We start from the raw sequence: 20,379 nt of genomic DNA on the forward strand, positions 1-20,379 counted from the left end.
AAGACAAGAGCTTAAGTGGTGTTTGGCAAAAGGAATGTGTGCATCTAATTCATGATTTTCCACAGCAGCATTTTCATGAACTAACATCCTTCATTCAACACAAATCTGTAGAACTCCAGAAACCCCGGTATAACTCTGCCACTTTTCACCAGCTGCAGAAAGGGCTTCACATGCACATTTTGAAACTAGAAAATAGTTGTATTAATTAGAAACACTACATGAACTTGGAATGACTATTTGATGTTTGCTCTTCTCTCTCTCTTTCCCTGCTGCAGTTAATCAGAAGGTGCAGAAAAAATAATCCAGCCCAAAGGCCTACATTTGAACAAATCAAGAAAATGTTGTATAAAATGAATCCTAATAAAGTTAGCCCTGTTGACATGATGATGACTTTGGTAAATTTAGTGTTTTAATCTAATTCAAGTCAATCTGTTTACTTGAAATAACTTTCACCTCTATCTTTCGGGTTTGGTTTTGACCTCACAACTCTTTTTTGATGAGAAAAGCCATATTTATTCTTTCAGCTCTGGTGGGCTTATTCTAAATGACAATTCTGCCTGAGATCCAGCTTTCCTTCTCATTCCATTTCTGTAATTTTTTCTTAACTTTCTTAACTTCCTTGGGCTGGAACACTTTTGTTTCTTCAGTCAAATGTTGTTTTATTTTGTTTTGTTTTGTTTTTTTTTATATAATGCACTTGCAGGAAACAGTATTCCCCTTTTCCAGTGTCAGTGGTGGTCTTACAAGACTGGGAGTATAGAACCCCTGCATGCGCAAATAACATGTTTACAGATGCATTTTTAGCAGAGTATCTTAAGCCTATCAGCAGTGAAAAGAGACTCCTGCCTTCACAGCCTGTTGTCTCATACAGAGCAAGGATGCAAAAAGCTTAGCAAAGCATAGCAGGATAGTTTATGAAACAGCACTTTGAGATTTTGATCAAAGATTGATGTTCCTTCAGTTTTGATACCATATTTTAATCCATGTCTGAAGCTTAGTCTATGCATTAGATTTGACCCCTAATGTTTACACTTTGAAGAGTCTGGAATTAGCTCCTGCTCTCTTATGTGTCAGCAACAATCTCTAAACCTAGAATCATAAATTTACCTAGGCAGAAATATGATGTTTGGATTTTGTAAGAACAAATTAGGTATCTCAGAAATTAGTCTTTTTTTGTATAAATGTTTTCAAAGCAAAATCTTTCAAATGCTTAAATCCAACTATTACTCTGTTTCAGTAAAAGGATTATTATACATAATTCTCTGTGTTATTTAGATGGAGAAATATAGCAAACATCTAGAGATATTGGTTTCTGAGAGAACTCAGGATTTAATGCATGAAAAACAGAAGACTGATCGCCTATTGTATAGTAAGTTACAGAGCAAAAATATTCAATATTCTTCTCAATAACAGCTTGATTTTAACTGCTTAATTACAGAAAACCTTTGATAGGTGATTATTTAATAGATAACATTTAGTTGGAAATTAAATAACATACTTGTTCCTTTCAAATCTGGAAAGATATTTAGCTACCTTTTACACTTTGCCCCCCAAAATCAGTGCAATCATCCGAGAGCTATTACTCCAGAATCCATAATGCTCTCACTTCGATCATGGTTGGCAATCCTTCTACACAGTTACAAATATTGGGGAATTGGTTTTGGTCTAAGGTTACTTTTATGGCAGTTTATCCTCTGAAATTCTGCACGAAAGAAGGGATAAAGGGACAGGTATAACACATAGGAGAGAAAAAAGAAAAGCCTGTGAAAGTGCAAGATGGGAGAAATAAAGATCAAAAATATGGGAGAAGCGATAGCAAACAAACTTCACACAGGAAGAAAACACTAGCAAAGAGTTGACAAAGAAGGAGTTAGTAATATCCCAAGTCACATTATTAGAATCTAACTTCACTCTGACTTAGAATGTATAGATATTGGTTTGTTTGAACTAAAAGTTATGGGACATCTGAAAAATCTGGACTTGTTATCAGTGAGATTTACTGTGAATTCTCACATTACATCAGAGCAGATTTTGATGGTAAAGAGTGTTTTCACCTTCAGAATATTTCACATTTGCTGACATTTCTTTTATACGTTTAAACAAAAAAAATCTGTTTATTGTGTGTTTTTATCTATGTCAAAAGAGTAACAACCTCTACTTTCTACAACAGGTATGTTGCCAAAGCAAGTAGCAGATGACCTCAGGCAGGGAAAACATGCACAAGCTCAAAGTTACTTAAGTGCCACCATCTTTTTCAGGTAAACAAAAATAAATGATAGGACTAGAACTGACTCCTACTGAAGAAACTTCTAGGTTTCTAGTGGAGGTGAATCTCCTGAGTACAGAATTTCTATCTAAACTGCTATTTATCATGCCACGTGGCACCATTTGACTCTGCAAATGTCTTTCAAAATTCTCACATCTCTCAATTTTTTATTACAATTACTTAAATAAAAAAATTAGATTACTGTGGAGGTTTAACACACAGCGGTGTGTCACTTTATGTGTGTTACACATACATGCATATATGTTTCATAAAATAGGCCTAAGTAAGGGTTCCAGCATTTAGCTGTGTAAAGGAAACTTGTCTATCTTTAGAGTCCAAGTGGATGTAAAGTCTTTGACTTGTTATATGTGCATGAAGCAACACATAAATTTCATGTCTTCATTTATCATAAATGGACAGATATTAAGTTCCCCTTTTTCATTTGTACAAACCCAAAATTGAAGACTACTTAGTCTGTTGAAGATTAAAGTCTTGCTGTAAAAAATGGTTTACTGAGTTCTTAAGCAAAATGACTTAGGTCAGTCGGTCCTTGTAAATGGAAGTAGTCTGTTTTCAGTTTAAGGAGATGTTTGAAGACAAAACTATCCTGTAAGATCCTTAGCAAAAGAAATACTTAAAAAGAGAAGGCTGAGGTAGTTCCACAGAAATTATTACTGTGTGTTTAGGATTACCAATCTGCAATGTTTAAGACAGTGAATGAGTATGTTCTTTTTGTTGTGTTTTAACAGTGACATTGTGGGCTTCACTCAGCTGTCCAGCAGCAGCACACCTTACCAAGTGGTAGATCTCTTGAACAAGCTTTATACCACTTTTGATGAAATCATAGATAATTATGATGTCTATAAGGTGGAGACAATAGGAGATGCCTGTAAGTTCCTAGAGCTGTAGACAATGATGGTGCATGGGTATTTCAACAGGATAGAGGCTGAATTGATGACAAGGAAGAATAGATGAAGGTAATTTGGAAAACTTATTATCACTGGGAAGACCACACAAAACAATTAGGGAATAAGTCCTAGAAGAGCCCTAGCAAAGTTTAGGAATATTTTCCTGCATACCTTTCATAATTTCTACAGTTGATGAATGTTGTGGATGGTACAATGGAGTTGAACAAACTACTGCTGATGTTTATTTGGTTTCTATGACCTGTAAGGTCTGACTTTAAACCATGGCACAGATTAATCCCAGCTGACAACTTCTGTTTCACAAGAACACAAATGAAAAATATACTTTTTGCATGGCAGCATAGATGCCATTTCACTAGCATTATTACCTCCGTCTTTTTTGCAAAGACCATGACAACCTTCCCTCTCCTAATACTCTATAGGGTCTTGGCTGCCTCTTTTTTTTTTGGATTTTTAGGAAAATGGTTTTCTATTTGCTACCATGAGAATCTGCTGTGGATTGACTATCATGAAAATTGAGTTCCATCAAAAACATAGCAGAATCTAGCAGGATTTTTGGATGAGACAGATAAGAAATCCTGTAAGAGATGTGGGGGGAAAAAAAAAAAAAAAACAAAACACTCTTTTTTGTGTGGCATAGTTGAACACATTCTGGAGCATAAAATTAAAAAAAAAAAAAAAAAAATACACCTGAGGGGTCCTGCAGAGACCTGTCTCTTGTCCAACACAGGAAGAGTCAGTGCAGAAAGCACAGGACAATGCCTAGTAGGAGTCATTGTCTCTATAATATATGCCCAAAGACAAAGGGCATTGAACAGCCACTTTCCCGCTCCCTGTCCCACTTCAAGCATTCTCGGTGAAGGGAGGGAGGAAGAAAGGTTGGAAGGGAATAGATCTTAAAGAAAAGTAAGAAAGAAATCTGTCATTTTTCAGAGCCAGGGTAATTACAAACATGAGCTGTTGCCCTATCCTTCATTTGTTTCTGGCTTTCTCTGCTCAGCAGGCTAAACTGTGCCACAGGATATGAATGATATGAAGGAAGCTTTCCTAACTTAGGCAGCATCCTTTGGTAAATCTCTGTGTAATGCCAAAGGTTAACACAGTTGCATTCCTGTGTTAAGATATGGTGGTGTCCGGAGTACCCAAAGAGAATGGGATCCTTCATGCCAGTGAGATTGCAAGCATGGCTTTAGACCTTGTGGATGTCTGCAAGACTTTTAAGATCCCACACAAACCCAACACCCTCCTAAAGATAAGAGCAGGAATCCATTCAGGTATGTTGAGAGCACTGCAAAAGAGTCCTTCTCTGGTTTAACAAATGTTTATGTAGTGGCATTTCCTCTCCATTAAAAATGAAGTTTATTTCTTGACATGAGATGGAACACCTCATAGAGGTCATCCCAACAGAATAAATAATTGGACACCTGGAATATTTGGAACATAACGTGGAATACAGCATTGGAAACACCACATGGCCACAGTGTCTTTGATGATGTGAATGAGGACTGACATTCTATGTCTGTTACTTGTCCTTTTCAGCAGTTCTTTTCTCAAAATAGTGAGTTGGTTCTTGACTCTTTGATCTAGCCTTCACTCACAGACTCCCGGCTCCCTAGATCTAAGCTGATGTGTGATTGCAACTCCTTCTTGATAGACAGCCAGAGCTGGACATGTGCTGTGCATCTGCCAATTAAGCAGCTTACATTGTCTCAGCAAGAGATCATATCTTCTATACTTTAAATCCCATGGGGCTGACATGAAGGAACCAAAATGCCCATTTTCTGCCTTCAGCAGGAGTAGGTTACTTCCTGTTCCTGCTTTTCCATGTGACTAGTGAGCATGTGCTCACAGCTCCCATGGGTGTCATTCCTATCTCACTGCCCCTCAAAATATTCTGTTGTCATGCTGAAACATGATTCTGCAGGTGCCTTAATTCATACACACTCATCACTTCCCCCACTGTTCTCTTTTGAGGTCATTTTGCAACTCCCTTCACGGCTCTGGAAGACATCTGTATGCCAGGTGTTTAACCCATATAAGACAATACTGACACTCAGTCATTATTTTGTTAATGAATGAGATATAAGGTAATGTAGGAAGCAGACATGAGTCTGTATGACTGATTATGTGATTTACAACCACAAAAATACCTTGTTTTCCTTTTTTTTAACAGGGGCAGTTGTAGCTGGAGTTGTTGGGACCAAAATGCCACGATATTGTTTATTTGGAGATACTGTGAACACAGCTTCCAGGATGGAATCTACTAGTGAAGGTAACAAAAAACAAACTCCAGATGTGGTTTTAACCATCCCTTAACGAGTTCTGAAAAAATGTTATGCTGAGTTTTGAGTCCTTTCTTGTTTAAATGACTGCAAATCCTGTAAGGATGGTGTTGATTTATGGGTTCAATCTGTCTGTGGTATTCTCTACAACATTTGTAAGAAGATCTGTTCATTTCCCAAGTCTCAGAGAGAGGCTTTGATGGTTTTGAAGTTTTCTACCATAAAAAAAGGGTAGGAATCAGATAAAATGAGATGTGAGTGGGTATGTTCACTGTTTCTATTCCTTCCTGACACCCAGCTGAATAAAAAGTTTTTTATGACTCCTCTTTTTCACTGATAACTTCCACTAATGGCGAATACAAGAGATGGTAGGACGGCATGGGAGCTGTGATGGTCTTTAACCAGCATAGATTATATATGTGTCCTGCAGCAAAAAGATTAAATCATGGAGATACCCTCACTTTCATTTCTTTCCAGGAGATAACAGAGCTACATGTTTAGTTAGCAAGCTTCATCTTTAGCCAGTATGAGAATTTGAACCTTAACTTCTGAAATATTTTAGCCTGATCTACAACAACTATGAAGAAAAAAAAAAAAAAAAAAAAAAGAATGAGGGAGTAATACCAGATCAAACAATGATGGCTTGTTTATGTTTCTTCCATTCATGAAATGCAGCTGAATACTTTTATGGATCACACTGCAATACTTTGTAAATGGAATTGAATTTGGCAAAATCAAAGGTGTTTTGAAGTTTAATTTTGTGATTAAAAAGTGATGCTTTCAACATCTATCATGATCTAATAAACAGGGCATAAAGACAGAGGAGTGGACCTACTTGATGGCTTTGAAAGTTTAACCTGGGGATTTGAGAATCAACCAGGATCCATGATATCTCACCATATTATGCACTTTTCCAAAGCAAATGCTAGCCTGAGTGGAACACATGTGACTTCATTTTCCTTCTATTCAGACTCTCAGATAACTCCTTTCCTTTTCCTTCTCCTTTCAGGCTCCTTGTATCATCTCATCTAAACTGCTTCAAAATCTGCTTCCATCATTCTTCATATTTCATCTCTTGTTCTGCATGTCTATTTCTCATATGGCCCATCAAAACCATAAACTTAAAGACAGAGCTTCTTATCTTTTAAGCATTTCTTTTATCCCCCTGTTTCTCTGGCCACATACATCTGAGGATCTCAAATTACATTAACATGTTTTAACCCTACGACTTTAAAATAGATAAATTAGTTACTAACAATGTAAAATAAAATTACTGTCACCTGGGATCTGAGTGCTAGTGTTTTATTCTCAAGCAGGATGATCAGTTAAAATGCCAGTATCTACTGGAAAGATTATTTCAGAAATATGTGTCAGTCTATTTTGAAACATATATTTCCTGGTCTACAGGGAGTGTTTTGCGACTTTCAGTAAAAGACATTTAAACAAACAAAATGTGGATGTTACAAAACTGTGATTTTTTGATATAAGAAAAATCAATAAGACAATCATAGCCAATCCTAGTATCTATCATCTGAGATCTTTTTAAAACAAAGCAGCATAATGATTTACTCTGTATTGCAGAATGTTAAAGACAGAAAAAGGCCAGGCTTTTTTTTCATCAATTTTCCAAATTTTAACAAAATTTTGCTTTGTAGCAAAAGTAGGAGTATTCATAATTTGTTCTATCTGTCTTCCTCCTTGGTCCTTCCTCCATCATTTGCAAAAGGCAGGACAGCCAGGGTTTACATGCAGATAAATTCTTAACTAGGGAAAAATCACATTGGTAAAAAAAAAAAAAAAGGAATCAAGGTAATATTGTCTCTTTCCCCTGTTTTTATTTACAGGTCTGGAGGAAGAGCAAGGATGGCAGTTTCTTTAATGTTTAGACTTTTCTGAAGTACAGCAAAGCACTGGCTCTTTATTGACCAAGATGGTCAATGGTTTTCCTCGCAAAATGAATAGGGTGCTTGTCAATAACTCCAGCCAGGCAGCTATTAAGAGTACATAAATAATACTAGATGCAGGATGTGAAGAAGAGTAGTGTTTGTTGACAGCCACATATTTGTCCTGAGATGCTCTCAGAAAGGGTCCAGGATGCTGGACCTTGTGTGCAAACATTTCAAATAACAGAGGAATAACAGCAAAGACATGAAAAAAGCAAGAAGGATTTTATTAATGAGTCTTGAAATCTTTGTCACACAGAGGGGGATGGGTCTGTCTTAAATGTTTTGATTGTTACGATAATATGACAATTGTCTCTTTTTCCAGCTCTTAAAATACAGTGCAGTTCAAGTGCATACCAGCTGCTGGAACAGATTGGGGAGTATGTGTTAGTATGCCGTGGGAATTTACAAGTCAAGGTGTGTATGCAATATTTATACTCAGCTTTTCAAAGAAGAGAGTGTGAAAGTACTCTGGAGTCCCTTAATTTTAACCGATGCAGTCCTCTCTGTCAGAGTCCTTGGGTTAGCCTATTTCCTGTCCCCGAGGAGAGCAGGCTCAGGTTTTAAACCAGGACCAATTCCATGGGCTTGTTCATGTGACAAACTTGATAATTCAGAGATGAAAGACTTAACCAAACTTGGAAGTATGTAACTGCTTGAAATCAAAAAAGGTCATTCAGAGATATCATAAATCATCATAAGAGTTCTATAAAAGGACTAACATACTTCTGGACCCAGTTCTGGATGGGGATTCAAGGAATTGTTTAAATCAGTAGTGCTGCCACTATATTTTAAGGAAAAGTTTTATGTCTCAGTTTTCCTGTATGTAAAATGGCTGACAGGCACATCGGTCTCCCTTTGGGATTTGCTTTGTGTTAAAATAAGAATATTATTACACAAATGATGGGTAGTATTATAACACTATGGTTCATTTTCTTCCGTAGGGGAAAGGAGACATGATAACATACTGGCTTGAAGGTAAAAAAGACTCTTTTACCCAGAAGGCAGTCACCAGCACTTCTGTGACTCTTCAAGACCCCAGAAGAGCTTCGTTTGGTTTGATACCAGGTGTTCTTTCCAGTGATCCTCTCTCAAGTCCTGCTTACTAGCCACTCACAAAGTCTAGCATCCATCCTGCTTTCAGCCTGCTAGGTCACCCTTCTGAATTAGAAAGTAAGAAAAGAGATAGTACACCCCTTTGGCCTTGTGGATGTATCATTTATTCACAGGTATCTTTCTCCCACCAGTGGCAGGAAAAATACAAAAAAGCAAAAACATCTGATGAATGATACATAAGACTGGCCCACCAGCTGCTAGGGCAGAAGGTAGCTCCCAGTGTTACTTGTTGATTTGGTTTTGCTGAATAATCCCATGCCAGAAGCCTCCATCACTTTAAAACCAACTGGCTGGACATTCCTGCCTGTAAGCTACTCCTAAAGGAAAGAAGGAGAAAGTGTGGCATTGCTATTTAGTGGTGTGATAAACCTTGTGGTTGTGATTAGCTTTGTGCTTTGAAAGGGAAAAATGAGATGTTATTGTGTCGGAAAGCAAGGTCCATTGAAAGAGGAGCATGAAGCAGTGCATTCATAGTGGATACAAATTGAAATGAGAATTTGTGCTTCTGCTTCCATTTCATCCCCATTGCCTGGAGCACAGAAAGAAGAACTAAGAAGAAAGTCCAAGATATTTCCATAGAGTCAACACTTAGTGATCTCTGCCATCTTGGTACAGGGATCTGAAAATCTTGGGAGAGAAATTAAAGACATTGCATACTGTTGCTAAACAGAAGAGAGTCCATTACAGCTGCTCTTGTCTTTGGCTGCTCTGGGATTTCTCTGAAAAACTGCTCTTAACTTTATCTTACATTATGGAGTTGCTTTGACTAAAGTGGAGGAGAAGTTACTATTGCTGGCTAGCTGTCTGACTGTGAAATCAGGCAGCCCTCTGAGTCACTGTGTAATTTAGGATACAGTTTAGAAAAGGTCATTCCTGAGCAAGCATTTCCTGTAAAAAGAGACCCTTCACTATCAATGGAGTAATCTGTTGATGAGCATGGTTCTGTAAGCACTGCTAGTGTTGACTTTCTTTAAAGACAAAGCATATGTACGGTGGACTTTGTTTATACTTTTTAGGGTTTTATTTATGACAGTAAATTACCTCTCAAGACTAATCTATTTTGAAGAGTTTAGCCAGTTCCAGCTGGACAGATTAATGAACAGTCTAACAGAATTAGATACATGAAATAGATGAAAGAAGGATGCCAAGAGTCACAGCCGTTCCACCATAATTTGAACTGGACTGGCCAAAGCTAACTGAGAAGAGGTGAAAAAGAAGGACTGCGAATGACAGAGCACCACTTATTCTTCCATATTCTGCTCCCTTACCCTCCAGTCTGTCCCCAGTCCTAGGTACAAGTACAAAAACATATATGTACATGCAATTTTTCTGGTATAAATTTGTGTAGTTTAAGTAACTGACTAGTTATCCGTGTTTTCACGTATCTAGCATACTTTTAATGCTGAATATGTGCTGTGTAATAGTAGTAGGAGAATCACACTACCATGTTTCTTCAGCTTCTATGGGAAGTAAATGCAGTGATAACATTAGATTTTTTGGAGGTGCCCAATAGAGATAGAAAGCTAAATCTTCCTGAATTATGTAAGACTTATCTGAAATCCACAGGAAAATATAGAACATTCTGAGTGAAATTCTGTCTCAGAAGTCTGTGGGAATACTACCACTTGAATGGGACCAGAATCTCAGCAACAGACATACTCATAGCCGATCTTGTCACATGAGATCCCAACTTAGAGTCCAGCCAAATTTTTTAAAATTAAAAATTTTAATTGGTTTCACATTTTTTTCTAAACTTAAAAGATTCATTTGCATATTTTTGAATTTCATATGGTACACGGTACAGTACAGTTACCTCATTTGTAATCTTAGCAAAATAAACCTTTCAGTTAGCAAGAGCCCAGAGATGTCCTTTAACACAACCATTTCCTTTACCCAAATACTACCTATTGTGAAACTTTCTGCTCTATTATAGTGCTGCATGATGTATTACATTATTCTTTTAATGAGTTAGCATAATTACACTTTTATTAGAAAGGTGCATATCATAGGGATTTTTATCGAATATGAATGTGAAAGCATGTGCTTTGTTATATGTTCATCGGTAAGATCACTTCTGTAAGAGTACTTCAGCTTTAACTCTTGTCCTTTACTTTAGTGTTGTTTTTAGAATTAAAAGCTTTAAAATGAGTGTCTGCTGAGTTTAAAGTCTTCTAAGTAGAAATAAGTGATGAGTGACCATGACCAAGTTCTCATGATTGACAAACTTCACCACTGACATGTCCTTGTGTAATGTTAAAATTCTACTAAAGATAGTAGAGACACTTTCTCATTTCAGGAGGCTTAGAGTCTGGTGATTATCTACAAAAGAGGTACAGCTTCAAGAACACCAGTGTCAACCTACCTCTCTGTTTTGTTGCTATCTCTTGATTGTCTCCTCATACAGAGCATCCCCAGAATGAGAAATAGATTATTTTCTAAGATCTGTTGAATTTGTGGTATCTCTCCTGAGATTTCAAGTGGTAGTCCTTATTAATGTCAGTTTGTCTGATGACTGTGATGAGATGACTGTTCTTCCTCCAGAAGATGGAAGTACAGGGTAATGAACGTTATAGATGCAAATGGAAGTGTCCTCAGTCAACTGGCAAGTATTTAAGATTAATCTTGGGCATTTTGACAGATGTAGTCAGTGCCTACAGACATATTTCATTGTCAACTACCAAAGTAATAGGTAAGTTTCAGGAACATGAGCTGTATTTGGTTACACAGATTTTTATTAGAAGTTAGCTACAATGCAGCAATCATTAGAGATTGTATGACATAGCAAATTCAGCAAAGGTGGTTTCAGCCTAAAGCCTGTGAGTTGTGCTTTGCTTTTTTCTCCTGGGGATGGCATTGCTGCAGAGATAGTTTTTTTTTCTGTATTGTTGTGGCCACATAAGCATATGTATGTATAATAATATGCCTATAGAATATATACAATATAGAGAGAATTATATATTCTTCTACATATAAAACTTGTCTGGCTATAAATGTAACTGTATAGAGAGGTTAGTGCAAATCAGTACCCAGTAGAAGGACACACAATTGTTGACAATTGTTGCCTTGGGTTTCTACTCTGCAAGCATCTCAGTTTTTGAACCCACCAAGGGAACATGGAGTGGTGCTCTGCACAGAACTTCGTATATGAGGGCAGGTGGTCTTTATAGCACCTGCAAACCAAAATGCTGTTCCACTTCACCACTCAAAATATATATCCTTGTGTGGGATGGCATTTGTGGCGATGTTACTGCAAATTCAGATCTCCAGAGAGTCCTGTTACAGCTCCTGGTGTCTCTCGCTGCCCAGGAAATGTAGCAAGGAAGCTCGTTGTGGCTAACACTGTAGCTGCTGACTAAAGTCCTGATGACCTTGGCAATGCAGGAAAGCGTTTACCAGCTGGTAAAGCTGAAGTATGACAGCCAGTAAGGTGCTCATCTGTGAGATGATTTAAATCCACAGAGATTCGCATTCCAGATGTATAGTTAGTCAACTAATCCAGCAAGTATTCTTTTCTAAATTGTCACTCTATACAGATAAATACGTGATGTGATCCTCCTTTCCTAGGAGATTATATCCCTACCAGGAAATGGGAACACAATTGTAATAATTGAGCTGAAGAACTGAAGGTGATATGTACTTTATAGGTCACTTCAGTTCTTCACTCTGTGGCCATTCATTGTCTATGGTCATGCAAAATAATGCAGGGGATACTAATACTGTATTCATGATGGGGTGATTTTATGGAAAGACTATGAATTCTGATTATTGTTTACTACAGCTCCATCTACATACAGGTGAGGATGCAGGCAGGTATGTTAAAAAAATCACACAATGCAAAAACTGACTTATGAAAGTCTTTAATTAGATCGATAAACCTTCACTATATTAATTCAGTTTGAATGTTGAGGAATAGACTGCATAACCACAATATTTAAAAAGCCCAACAAGTAAAAAAACAACAGTTAATGTATTTCCAGGTGTAAAACTTCCTAAATTTTATTCAAACCATTGGCATCGGAAAAAGACTTTTGCCACCAAAAAGTTAGTCTTTATCCCCTAGATTAGGTAGCAAACATCTTTTAATTAGCTATTTATCGATATGTACAGAGGGTCTCCAGTTCTTCTTGCGTAAACAGAAAAGTTATCTGTTCCTTCCTACAGCTAATTAGTCCAACCAGAATTTATTTTTTTTAAAAAAGAAAAATGGAACAAAATCAGGTGTTCTTTGCAAACAGTGTAAGGGCATAGCATGAGTGTTGAGCCTGACTGGGTGGTCAGAGGATGCAGGGTCTCTTTAAGATCTATGTCTGAAGAAGAGATTGGTGTGAGGTTCCCCAGCATGTAGAACATCTCTCTCTCACACCCCATTCAGACCCCCAAAACCTACTAACCTAAATTCCATCCGAATTTACCTCAAGAGTAAGAGTCTTTAGGTTTTTAGAAGTGTCTTTCTGGGACAGTCCTTTCAGACCAGTAAAAAGACAAGGCTATGAAAGATTAATCTGATTATTCTCCAGCTGGCCACCATCTGCTTTTCAGCTAACGAGTACTCCGTCCTCCTAATCCCTGTCTGATTTTCCCCCTACTTCATGCCAGTCAGTGTAAAACATTGGTTTGTACTTTATTACATTCTAAATTGGAATTCAAAGATAAAATCATTTGAAATCCATTCTTCAAAGAAAATAGGTGAAAATTCCCTCTCCTCCTAATTTAAAATTTGCTAAAATGCACTTTCTGATGTAGAGATATAAAACAACCAGTTTGAAATGTAGGAGAGTGAGTTTTGTATAATTTGTTTGTGTGAGAACCCTAAAGAGTGAAACTTTTAAGAGAGCATGCGTGAATCTACATGGTGTTATTTAGTGTCTCATATTATACTAGCCATGGTTCTCTGGTTCAGACAGGGAACCAAGCTACCCCATCTTCTGTATTTGCACCTCACCTTTCCACTGAACTAGGTTTTGTGCATCCTTTTTGGAACTAACTTCTACTGCTGGATCCAGCAGTTTTCATACAGTACTAAGTTTGACCTTGAAGCTCCATGTGAAATTTTTACTGTTACTCCATTGTAAATTTTGTCTTGGATTCCAATGGCAATAGGATAGGTACTTCCTAGCCAGTGAATGCCAAATACAAAGCTACTGTAGTAGCATCCTTATGTTCATGAGTGCATGTAATTGCTAATGATTATCACTGCATTTCACAGAAAATACAATGGTGTGCAAATAAGTGTTTTGATGAGATCTGAAACAAATCAGCGTTCCTGGCATCAGATCCCTACTACATACCATTTTTTTTTTCTGTAGATCTTGCATCCTGCCTTCAGGCAGAAAAATACTCTCTGTCCCTACCTGAGGAGCCTATACAGGGTAAGCTACCAAAGAGAAGCTATACATATGGAATAATGCACTAAACATATTGCTTATGTGACCAGAATATAACACAGTTCATCTAACAAAGTAATAAAATACTGTCTGTGAAGCCTTTTTCGTCTCTTTTGATTTCATGAATCGTATCTCTTTTTCTGTTCTTGCCTCACTAGAAAAAACTACAGAGCCAGATTTTCAAAGTGTTTAACCCTTTTCCACTCCCTAAGTAATAAAACTGTAGGTTGAAAAAATACTAGTACTAAATATCTCAAAATTGACCAAGGGTTCAAGGCTCCCCAACAGTTTGGGGAAATGCTGAACGCAAAGCACTGGAAAATTTCAGCGTGGGATTGGTAAAGGAGCCAGAATTTCACAGTTGTTATAATGTAACACAATCCTGGAACATTTAAACTCTACATATCCTGTTGGAAAAACTGTGTGACCTTAAAGAGCTACAATGGAGTTCTTAGAAAGATTCTCTTCTCCTAAAGGATAGAAAGAATTTTAAATTGCAACAATAAGCTTGAGGCAGAAAGTTTGTGTGAGGTGTTGAAAAGACAGAGGGGTCCTCTGAAAAGATCTCAAAATAATATATTGTTTTCCTTGTGCATTCTGTGGCCTGCTCTTGCAAAAAAATGTGTAATATATACACACTATGTATGGTGCAGTGTTTGTCAGTAAAAACAATAAGCATAAACACTTCTGTGTGCATCTGACAATAGGATAGTCAAGGCTAATCCATGCAACTGAACAGAAAATGAACTGTGATTTAAAAACCAGTGATAGCTGGATCTCCTTCTCTGGTAAAGACATACATGGTCTGGAATTCCTCCACTGAGAGGACTGATAAATTAAAGGTAATGTTTACCAATGAAAGTTTGCTAGAGAGCATTAAAAGTGAATTCTAGATCTGCTTTCTGTGTTTCTTCTAAAGACCAGACATAAAACAGCCCATAGTACCAGAGAAGTAACAAACCTGCTGACAGTCATCCCAGTAGGGATTGCATGTTCAGACCGGCTGCAGAGCAGAAACGGGCTCAGCATGAACTGCTTTGCAGCTGATGCCCCATGCTGTGTGTTAAGAATGTGCCAAGAAAACTCCTCTAGTCTACATACTAGGGAACTCCTCTGCAAGGTTTAATACCATTGATATTAGTAACTTACACAGAGACTTTTCAAGACTCAGAAAAATTCCCATGTCAGAACTGCATTCTTAAACAATATGGCCTTACTGGTGTGTTGAGATTCAAGTTTTGGAGTGCAGATTGTGCTCTGCATATAAATTGATCAGTCTGTAAATGCTCATGAAAATCAGGCTGGAAGTGCCTTGGAGGCCTGACAGTCACCCACCTCTAACCCATCTCTACAGCACCTTTAGTGTGAGGGTATTACATAGAGATGCAAAATCCCAGGCCTGCGCTGCAATAACTGACAATTTAGTTGGATATCTCCACATAACAGCTTACATGGGATAGATGATGTAGGGTCAGATTCTACCACCCTGGTCAAGAGCAGGAGCTCACTCTGCAAACAGTCTGATATGTACCAGGAGAAATGCTGAGAGGGGGTCACTGTGTCTGTTACTCTGCTAATTACAACATAATAAATAGTTACTGGAGCCAGGACTGTGGATAGGGAGGAACTGCTTGTGGAAGAGCACTACATTTCTGCAGAATGTAGATCAAGGATACAACACTGGTCTCAAGGGACACACACCCTGAGCACACTCACCTCCCACTTGTTCTGTTCCAGGCAGAAAGGACCAGCTATTGTTTAGTGCTCCAGGAGCACACCGATTAAAACTCCCAGCTTTGTGTTAAAGGCTTTGCAATGATCAGCTTGTACGACTGTAAAAATGCTGTCTATGACAATAGAAAATTAAACAAAGCAACACAGAATTGCCCTGTTTATCACATTGTTTCTTAAAAGAAGCTAAACTCCACTCTAGCACTATGACAAAATCTATTCTAAAAATAAAGTTTATATATCTTAGGGAATATCTCTGAATGTCCAAATCACTGATTTTCTTCAAACAGTAATATATGCCCTGCCACGCATACTGTAGGACCAAGCAGTATGCATCAACTGACTTCAAAGAGAGCAGTCATTACCCCACAAACAGAGCTCCACTACAACTGCATGCATTTTTTGGAGGATATCACTGAGGATAGAAGTGGGATGCTGATCCAGAAGTGTTTTAAAGGTAGCAAGGACAGAAAGAAACTCTCACCTCTGGGTCATGGCTTGGAATCACTCCTTAAACTGTGGTATTCTGAAGACAAATTCAGACCCAGAACTAAAAGCTGCCTCTGAAAAGCAACATGATTATTCCTGCTTGTTCCAAGATCAGCACTGGTCTTACAAGTTCTAGTGGCCATCAGAAGAGACCACATGAGCTGAATGAAAATAAAGCTCAATTAATTCTCTGGCCTGTGCATGGTATCTGCATTAAAAACTTGAAGCTGCTGGCATGCCATCTTTGATTAGGTAAACACTAGATTTCTACTGGCAAAACTACAGTGTATGAAAAAAAATCATTTTATTTAAAATAAAAACACCACAAAACCCTTTCATTTTTAAATGGATGGATTCTTTTTTTTTTTTTAATGACCAAGTTAATCAATTTCCATTTCATTCTCTGCTTAACTAGCAGAAAAGACAGGAAAAATCATAAAGAAAGATATTCCAGAGGCAGTACTAATATATTTCTTTAACTTCAAATTCCATGTTCAACAAAAAACTTTAGTGGATTATGGTGGATTAGCCTAGATATATTGCTTAAACTTGTATTTTATTATGAAATCTTACCTCCGTTAAATGAATAGAGCAAGGACTTTGTAAATATCATGTTTTAAACATATATTTTTTTATATCTCTTTCTATATTGTGGGAAATTTTCACTCCCATTAAGATCTGCTTTAATGTAAACATTCTCTTGTTTTTACGCTAAGAATGGAATAAAGCACATGACTCAGATCTGCGTGGCTGTATCTCAAGTTATATATTTACCATTCTATTTCTCACCAGAGTTTGCTGTCTTGCCTCGTAAAGCCCCATATAACTTTCAACAGAGAACATCTAATCCTAGACAAAATGGAAAAACTTGACCTCTTCCTATATATATTTGCAAAACTGTAGAAATCTAGGTTCCCAGCGGGCTGACGCTTTGCTCTTTTTTGCGAGGCAAGTGACTGCTCACAACCCTGGCAAAGGCAGTTTGCAGCTAGCTGGTAGCCTGTTTTCTCATGGTCAGTCTGATCTTCAGGGATGCTGAGCACCCATGGGCACACACTGGGACCCTCACCTGCTTCCCTTGGGAATACAAATCAATAAAAAACCCTATTCCTCATCATGTTTGTCATCAGTATTTTAGTTGTTGGCTTCAGAGGTCATGAAATAAGACTTCCCGGTACCATCAAAAAGCTGTTCTGTACGTTGCAGAATAAGGTCCTGCAGTGACTAAGCCTGCAGGAGACAATCTGCCTGACAACAACAGAGTGCTTTCACGTGGAAGTGGGAGTTGAACATGCCAGGGAGAAGGTCTGTTTTTGTGGAATTCCTTTGCTCAGTGGAAAAAACTTGGGCTGTACAGAGCATAAGTGTTTATTTATTTCCAAAGTACTGCTGCTGCATGACAGAGCAGCAAATCTGCCTGTAACAACCTATTGAGAGACTTTACCTGACTCAAACTAGCTAGTATTGTTCTAATCCATCCTAATAGCATCCTGATGCCCCACCAAAGCCTGGCCAAAGTGTTAACATATTGTTTAGTTTGAAAGAAACCAAACTATTTTATGTAAAAAATTGTATTTCCTCCCTCTGGAAACCTCTTCAGACTCTGGTTGTCTGTAGTGATTTGACATAACTTCCCAAACAAACAAACTAGTGGATGCATAAAATTTCCATTCACTTTCCAAATAATTCCACAGCCAGTGAAAAATGGCTTATTTCAGTGGAAAATTCCTTGCCACTTTCAACACAACATCTCAGGATGCTACAAAGGAAAGGCTGTTTTTCCTCTTTCCTACCCTAGTAATTCAAGACATTTTGTCTGGTACAACTTATGGTTGACAAAAAACAGCTATGTAAGAACAGTTATTAAGACTCCCATTACAGAAGAACTTTTTGGAGTTGTGAGAGTTTAGTTATAGGAACTGGGACTTTGTGAGATGCTAGCAAATTATTCTATGCTTTAGTAACCATTTTCCTAAGAGCTTAACCCTTAGAGTAGCTTAGCATGCACATCTTATTATACCACACCTCTATTACCTACTTAGTAGAGGCCAGATAAGATTTTTATACACAGCGTGGAACATGCAATTTACTGTTGGATGGAATAGCCAGGATTTGCGTTTCTGTATGTAAACTGCAGAGTCAGATTTGGAATGGTTAATCCTCATTAATCACTTTGTACTTCTCTTGCTATGTATACATAAGCTGTAACTAAAAACATCTGTCATCCAGGTCCTCTGTTCCCTCCCCCAGCAAAGCATGGCTTTGAGACCCCTGAGTGGACTGTAACCATTCATCACCCACAGTGAAACATCTGGGATTTTGGAAAAGGCACATGAAAATTACATTTTTGGAAAAGTCTGATTCAGCTCTGAACACAACCCATAAAAGTCTATTCCTTGAGCGACTTCAGAGGTACTGGAATATATTTTTAAGACCCTGAATCCACTGACATCTGCTCCTAGTCTCTGCAAGAACTGTGTCATGATTATATTGTAATCTCTTTGTCAGGTATGCCTATAAAATCCAAAACTGTTAGAAACATTCCAGTGAACTCAGTAACAGTGGGAATGAAGCTAAAACCTGTACCTTGCATGCCACTGCTGATGGATTAGCTTTTGAAAACTCTCCTGAGCCTATGTGGCTCCTAGGAGACTTTCAAAAGAGCCCACAGGGTCAGCACATTTGATTCCCTGAAGCAGAGGAAAATAAAATCCTGCCAGGAGGAAGAAAGAGAAACATATCACTTCTACACTCCCTAACATCAGCCAGCTATTGGAGTGCATGCTGACATCTCTCAATCTCTCCTAAAATGAAGTGACACTGTTGTTAAGACCCATTCAGCCACAGATCACCACATTCTTTCCTACAGACAGCCCCAGTGTTTTGATGCAGCTCTTGATCTCAGCTGACAGTCACTGCTGCCCTCCTGCCAGTGTGTCTATGGGCTTGGGTGCAATAAGCAGCAGGAAAACAAAAGGGAGGGAAAGGGAGAAAATAAAATAAAAATGTATTTTTTTTTTTTTTCCAGAATGAAGAATTGAATTCTTTAACCTTTAAACATGCTTGTTTACTTACAGGAAATATTTCAGGCACAAAAGGTTTGAGTATCAGTCACATACCACGTTAAATTGTAATAGTATCAGGATTGTCCCATGCAGTGCAGTCAGCTATATTATCCCCTATCAAGAAGTTGGAGTTGTAGTTTTTGTATACATACATATATATAAAATATGCATCTTTCACACTATGGTCTCCTGGTCCGAGTTGACTCCAGTAGGGTTTATGTAACAACAGTATCTGTCATAGGGGCTGTTCTCTTTGTAAGAGCAGACAATGATACTGTCTTTAGGAGCAACAAAAATGTTGTCTTCAATGTCAGGGCAAGCTGCATTTTCTCTGGTGGGAGAAGAGCTCTTCGCCTCCAAGGCACTGTACGTGGAGCCATCTCCCACGAACACATTCCCCGGCATCTTTGGGTAACAGGTCTCCAGGTATCTCAGCATCTCCTCCTGCTCCACCTTCCTGATGAGGCTCTTGCATTCTCCCATGGTGGTGGTGGTGGTGGTGGTGCAGATGGACACGGTGTCCTCACCCCGCAGCACTCTTCTGTCCTTCTGGTACACTCTCTTGGCCAGCTCGTCACAGCTCCCCTTGCCAGACTCCAGGTCCGAGGGTGTCCTCAGCAGCTCCATGACATCCCTGTCTGTGACTTGCTTGCAGCACGGACACTTGTTCTTGGGCCACTTGGTGCAGCCGTCGGTCTTTCTGGTGAGGGCGATGGCAGCGATGCCTGGCAGGCAGATGGCCGGCCCGATGGCCAGCAGCGGGATGTCCCCCAGGGTCTCTCCCTTGATGCCGGACACGGTGAACATGAAGCCAAACACCAGGAAGACGCTGACCAGAGCCACCACCAGCCCCGTCCGGGGGTTGATGTCGTCGGGTCTCATGGTTCGCACCATCCTGCTGCCGTGGAAGGGACCGCTTTCCTTCCCCGAGGCAGGCCCTCGGGGTGGGGGGTGTGTGTGGGGGGGTGGGTGCTCCCCGGCAAGGGGCTGAAGTTTCCCAGGCGGCGGAGCGCGGAGGCCCCCGACGGCCAGCACCGCCCGGCTTCCCCTCGGCGGAGACGGAGTCGGCGGGCGGGCGGGGACCGGGGCCGGGGCCGGGGCCGGGGCCGGGGCCGGGCGGGCGGGCGGCAGCCGTCCTGCCTCCTCCCTCCCCCGAGCCGCTCTGAGCCGCGCTCCT

General features: G+C 39.1%; 2 protein-coding genes across 2 annotated transcripts in view; one reads left to right on the forward strand and one right to left on the reverse strand.

Moving 5' to 3' along the window:
• LOC104357822 (atrial natriuretic peptide receptor 1) overlaps positions 1-8,755 on the forward strand; it is a 40,151-nt gene extending 31,396 nt beyond the window's left edge. The window contains exons 17-24 of the mRNA XM_033001528.2: positions 276-395; positions 1,276-1,369; positions 2,171-2,258; positions 3,016-3,155; positions 4,314-4,466; positions 5,366-5,464; positions 7,743-7,834; positions 8,362-8,755. Coding sequence (XP_032857419.1) covers positions 276-395; positions 1,276-1,369; positions 2,171-2,258; positions 3,016-3,155; positions 4,314-4,466; positions 5,366-5,464; positions 7,743-7,834; positions 8,362-8,526 — 951 coding nt within the window. The 3' untranslated portion in view covers positions 8,527-8,755. The remainder of the gene's footprint in view (positions 1-275; positions 396-1,275; positions 1,370-2,170; positions 2,259-3,015; positions 3,156-4,313; positions 4,467-5,365; positions 5,465-7,742; positions 7,835-8,361) is intronic.
• TMEM215 (transmembrane protein 215) lies at positions 123-20,296 on the reverse strand. Its single transcript, XM_009963312.3, has 2 exons — positions 19,355-20,296; positions 123-185 (listed from the first exon to the last, which is right to left on the reverse strand). Exon 1 carries the CDS (start codon positions 20,094-20,096, stop codon positions 19,377-19,379), a length of 720 nt encoding a protein of 239 aa, XP_009961614.3. The 5' UTR covers positions 20,097-20,296; the 3' UTR covers positions 123-185; positions 19,355-19,376.
• Positions 20,297-20,379: the final 83 nt, after the last annotated feature.

This window comes from Tyto alba, unplaced genomic scaffold, assembly GCF_018691265.1.
Source record: "Tyto alba isolate M040663 unplaced genomic scaffold, T.alba_DEE_v4.0 Super-Scaffold_13, whole genome shotgun sequence".
NCBI lineage: Eukaryota > Metazoa > Chordata > Aves > Strigiformes > Tytonidae > Tyto > Tyto alba.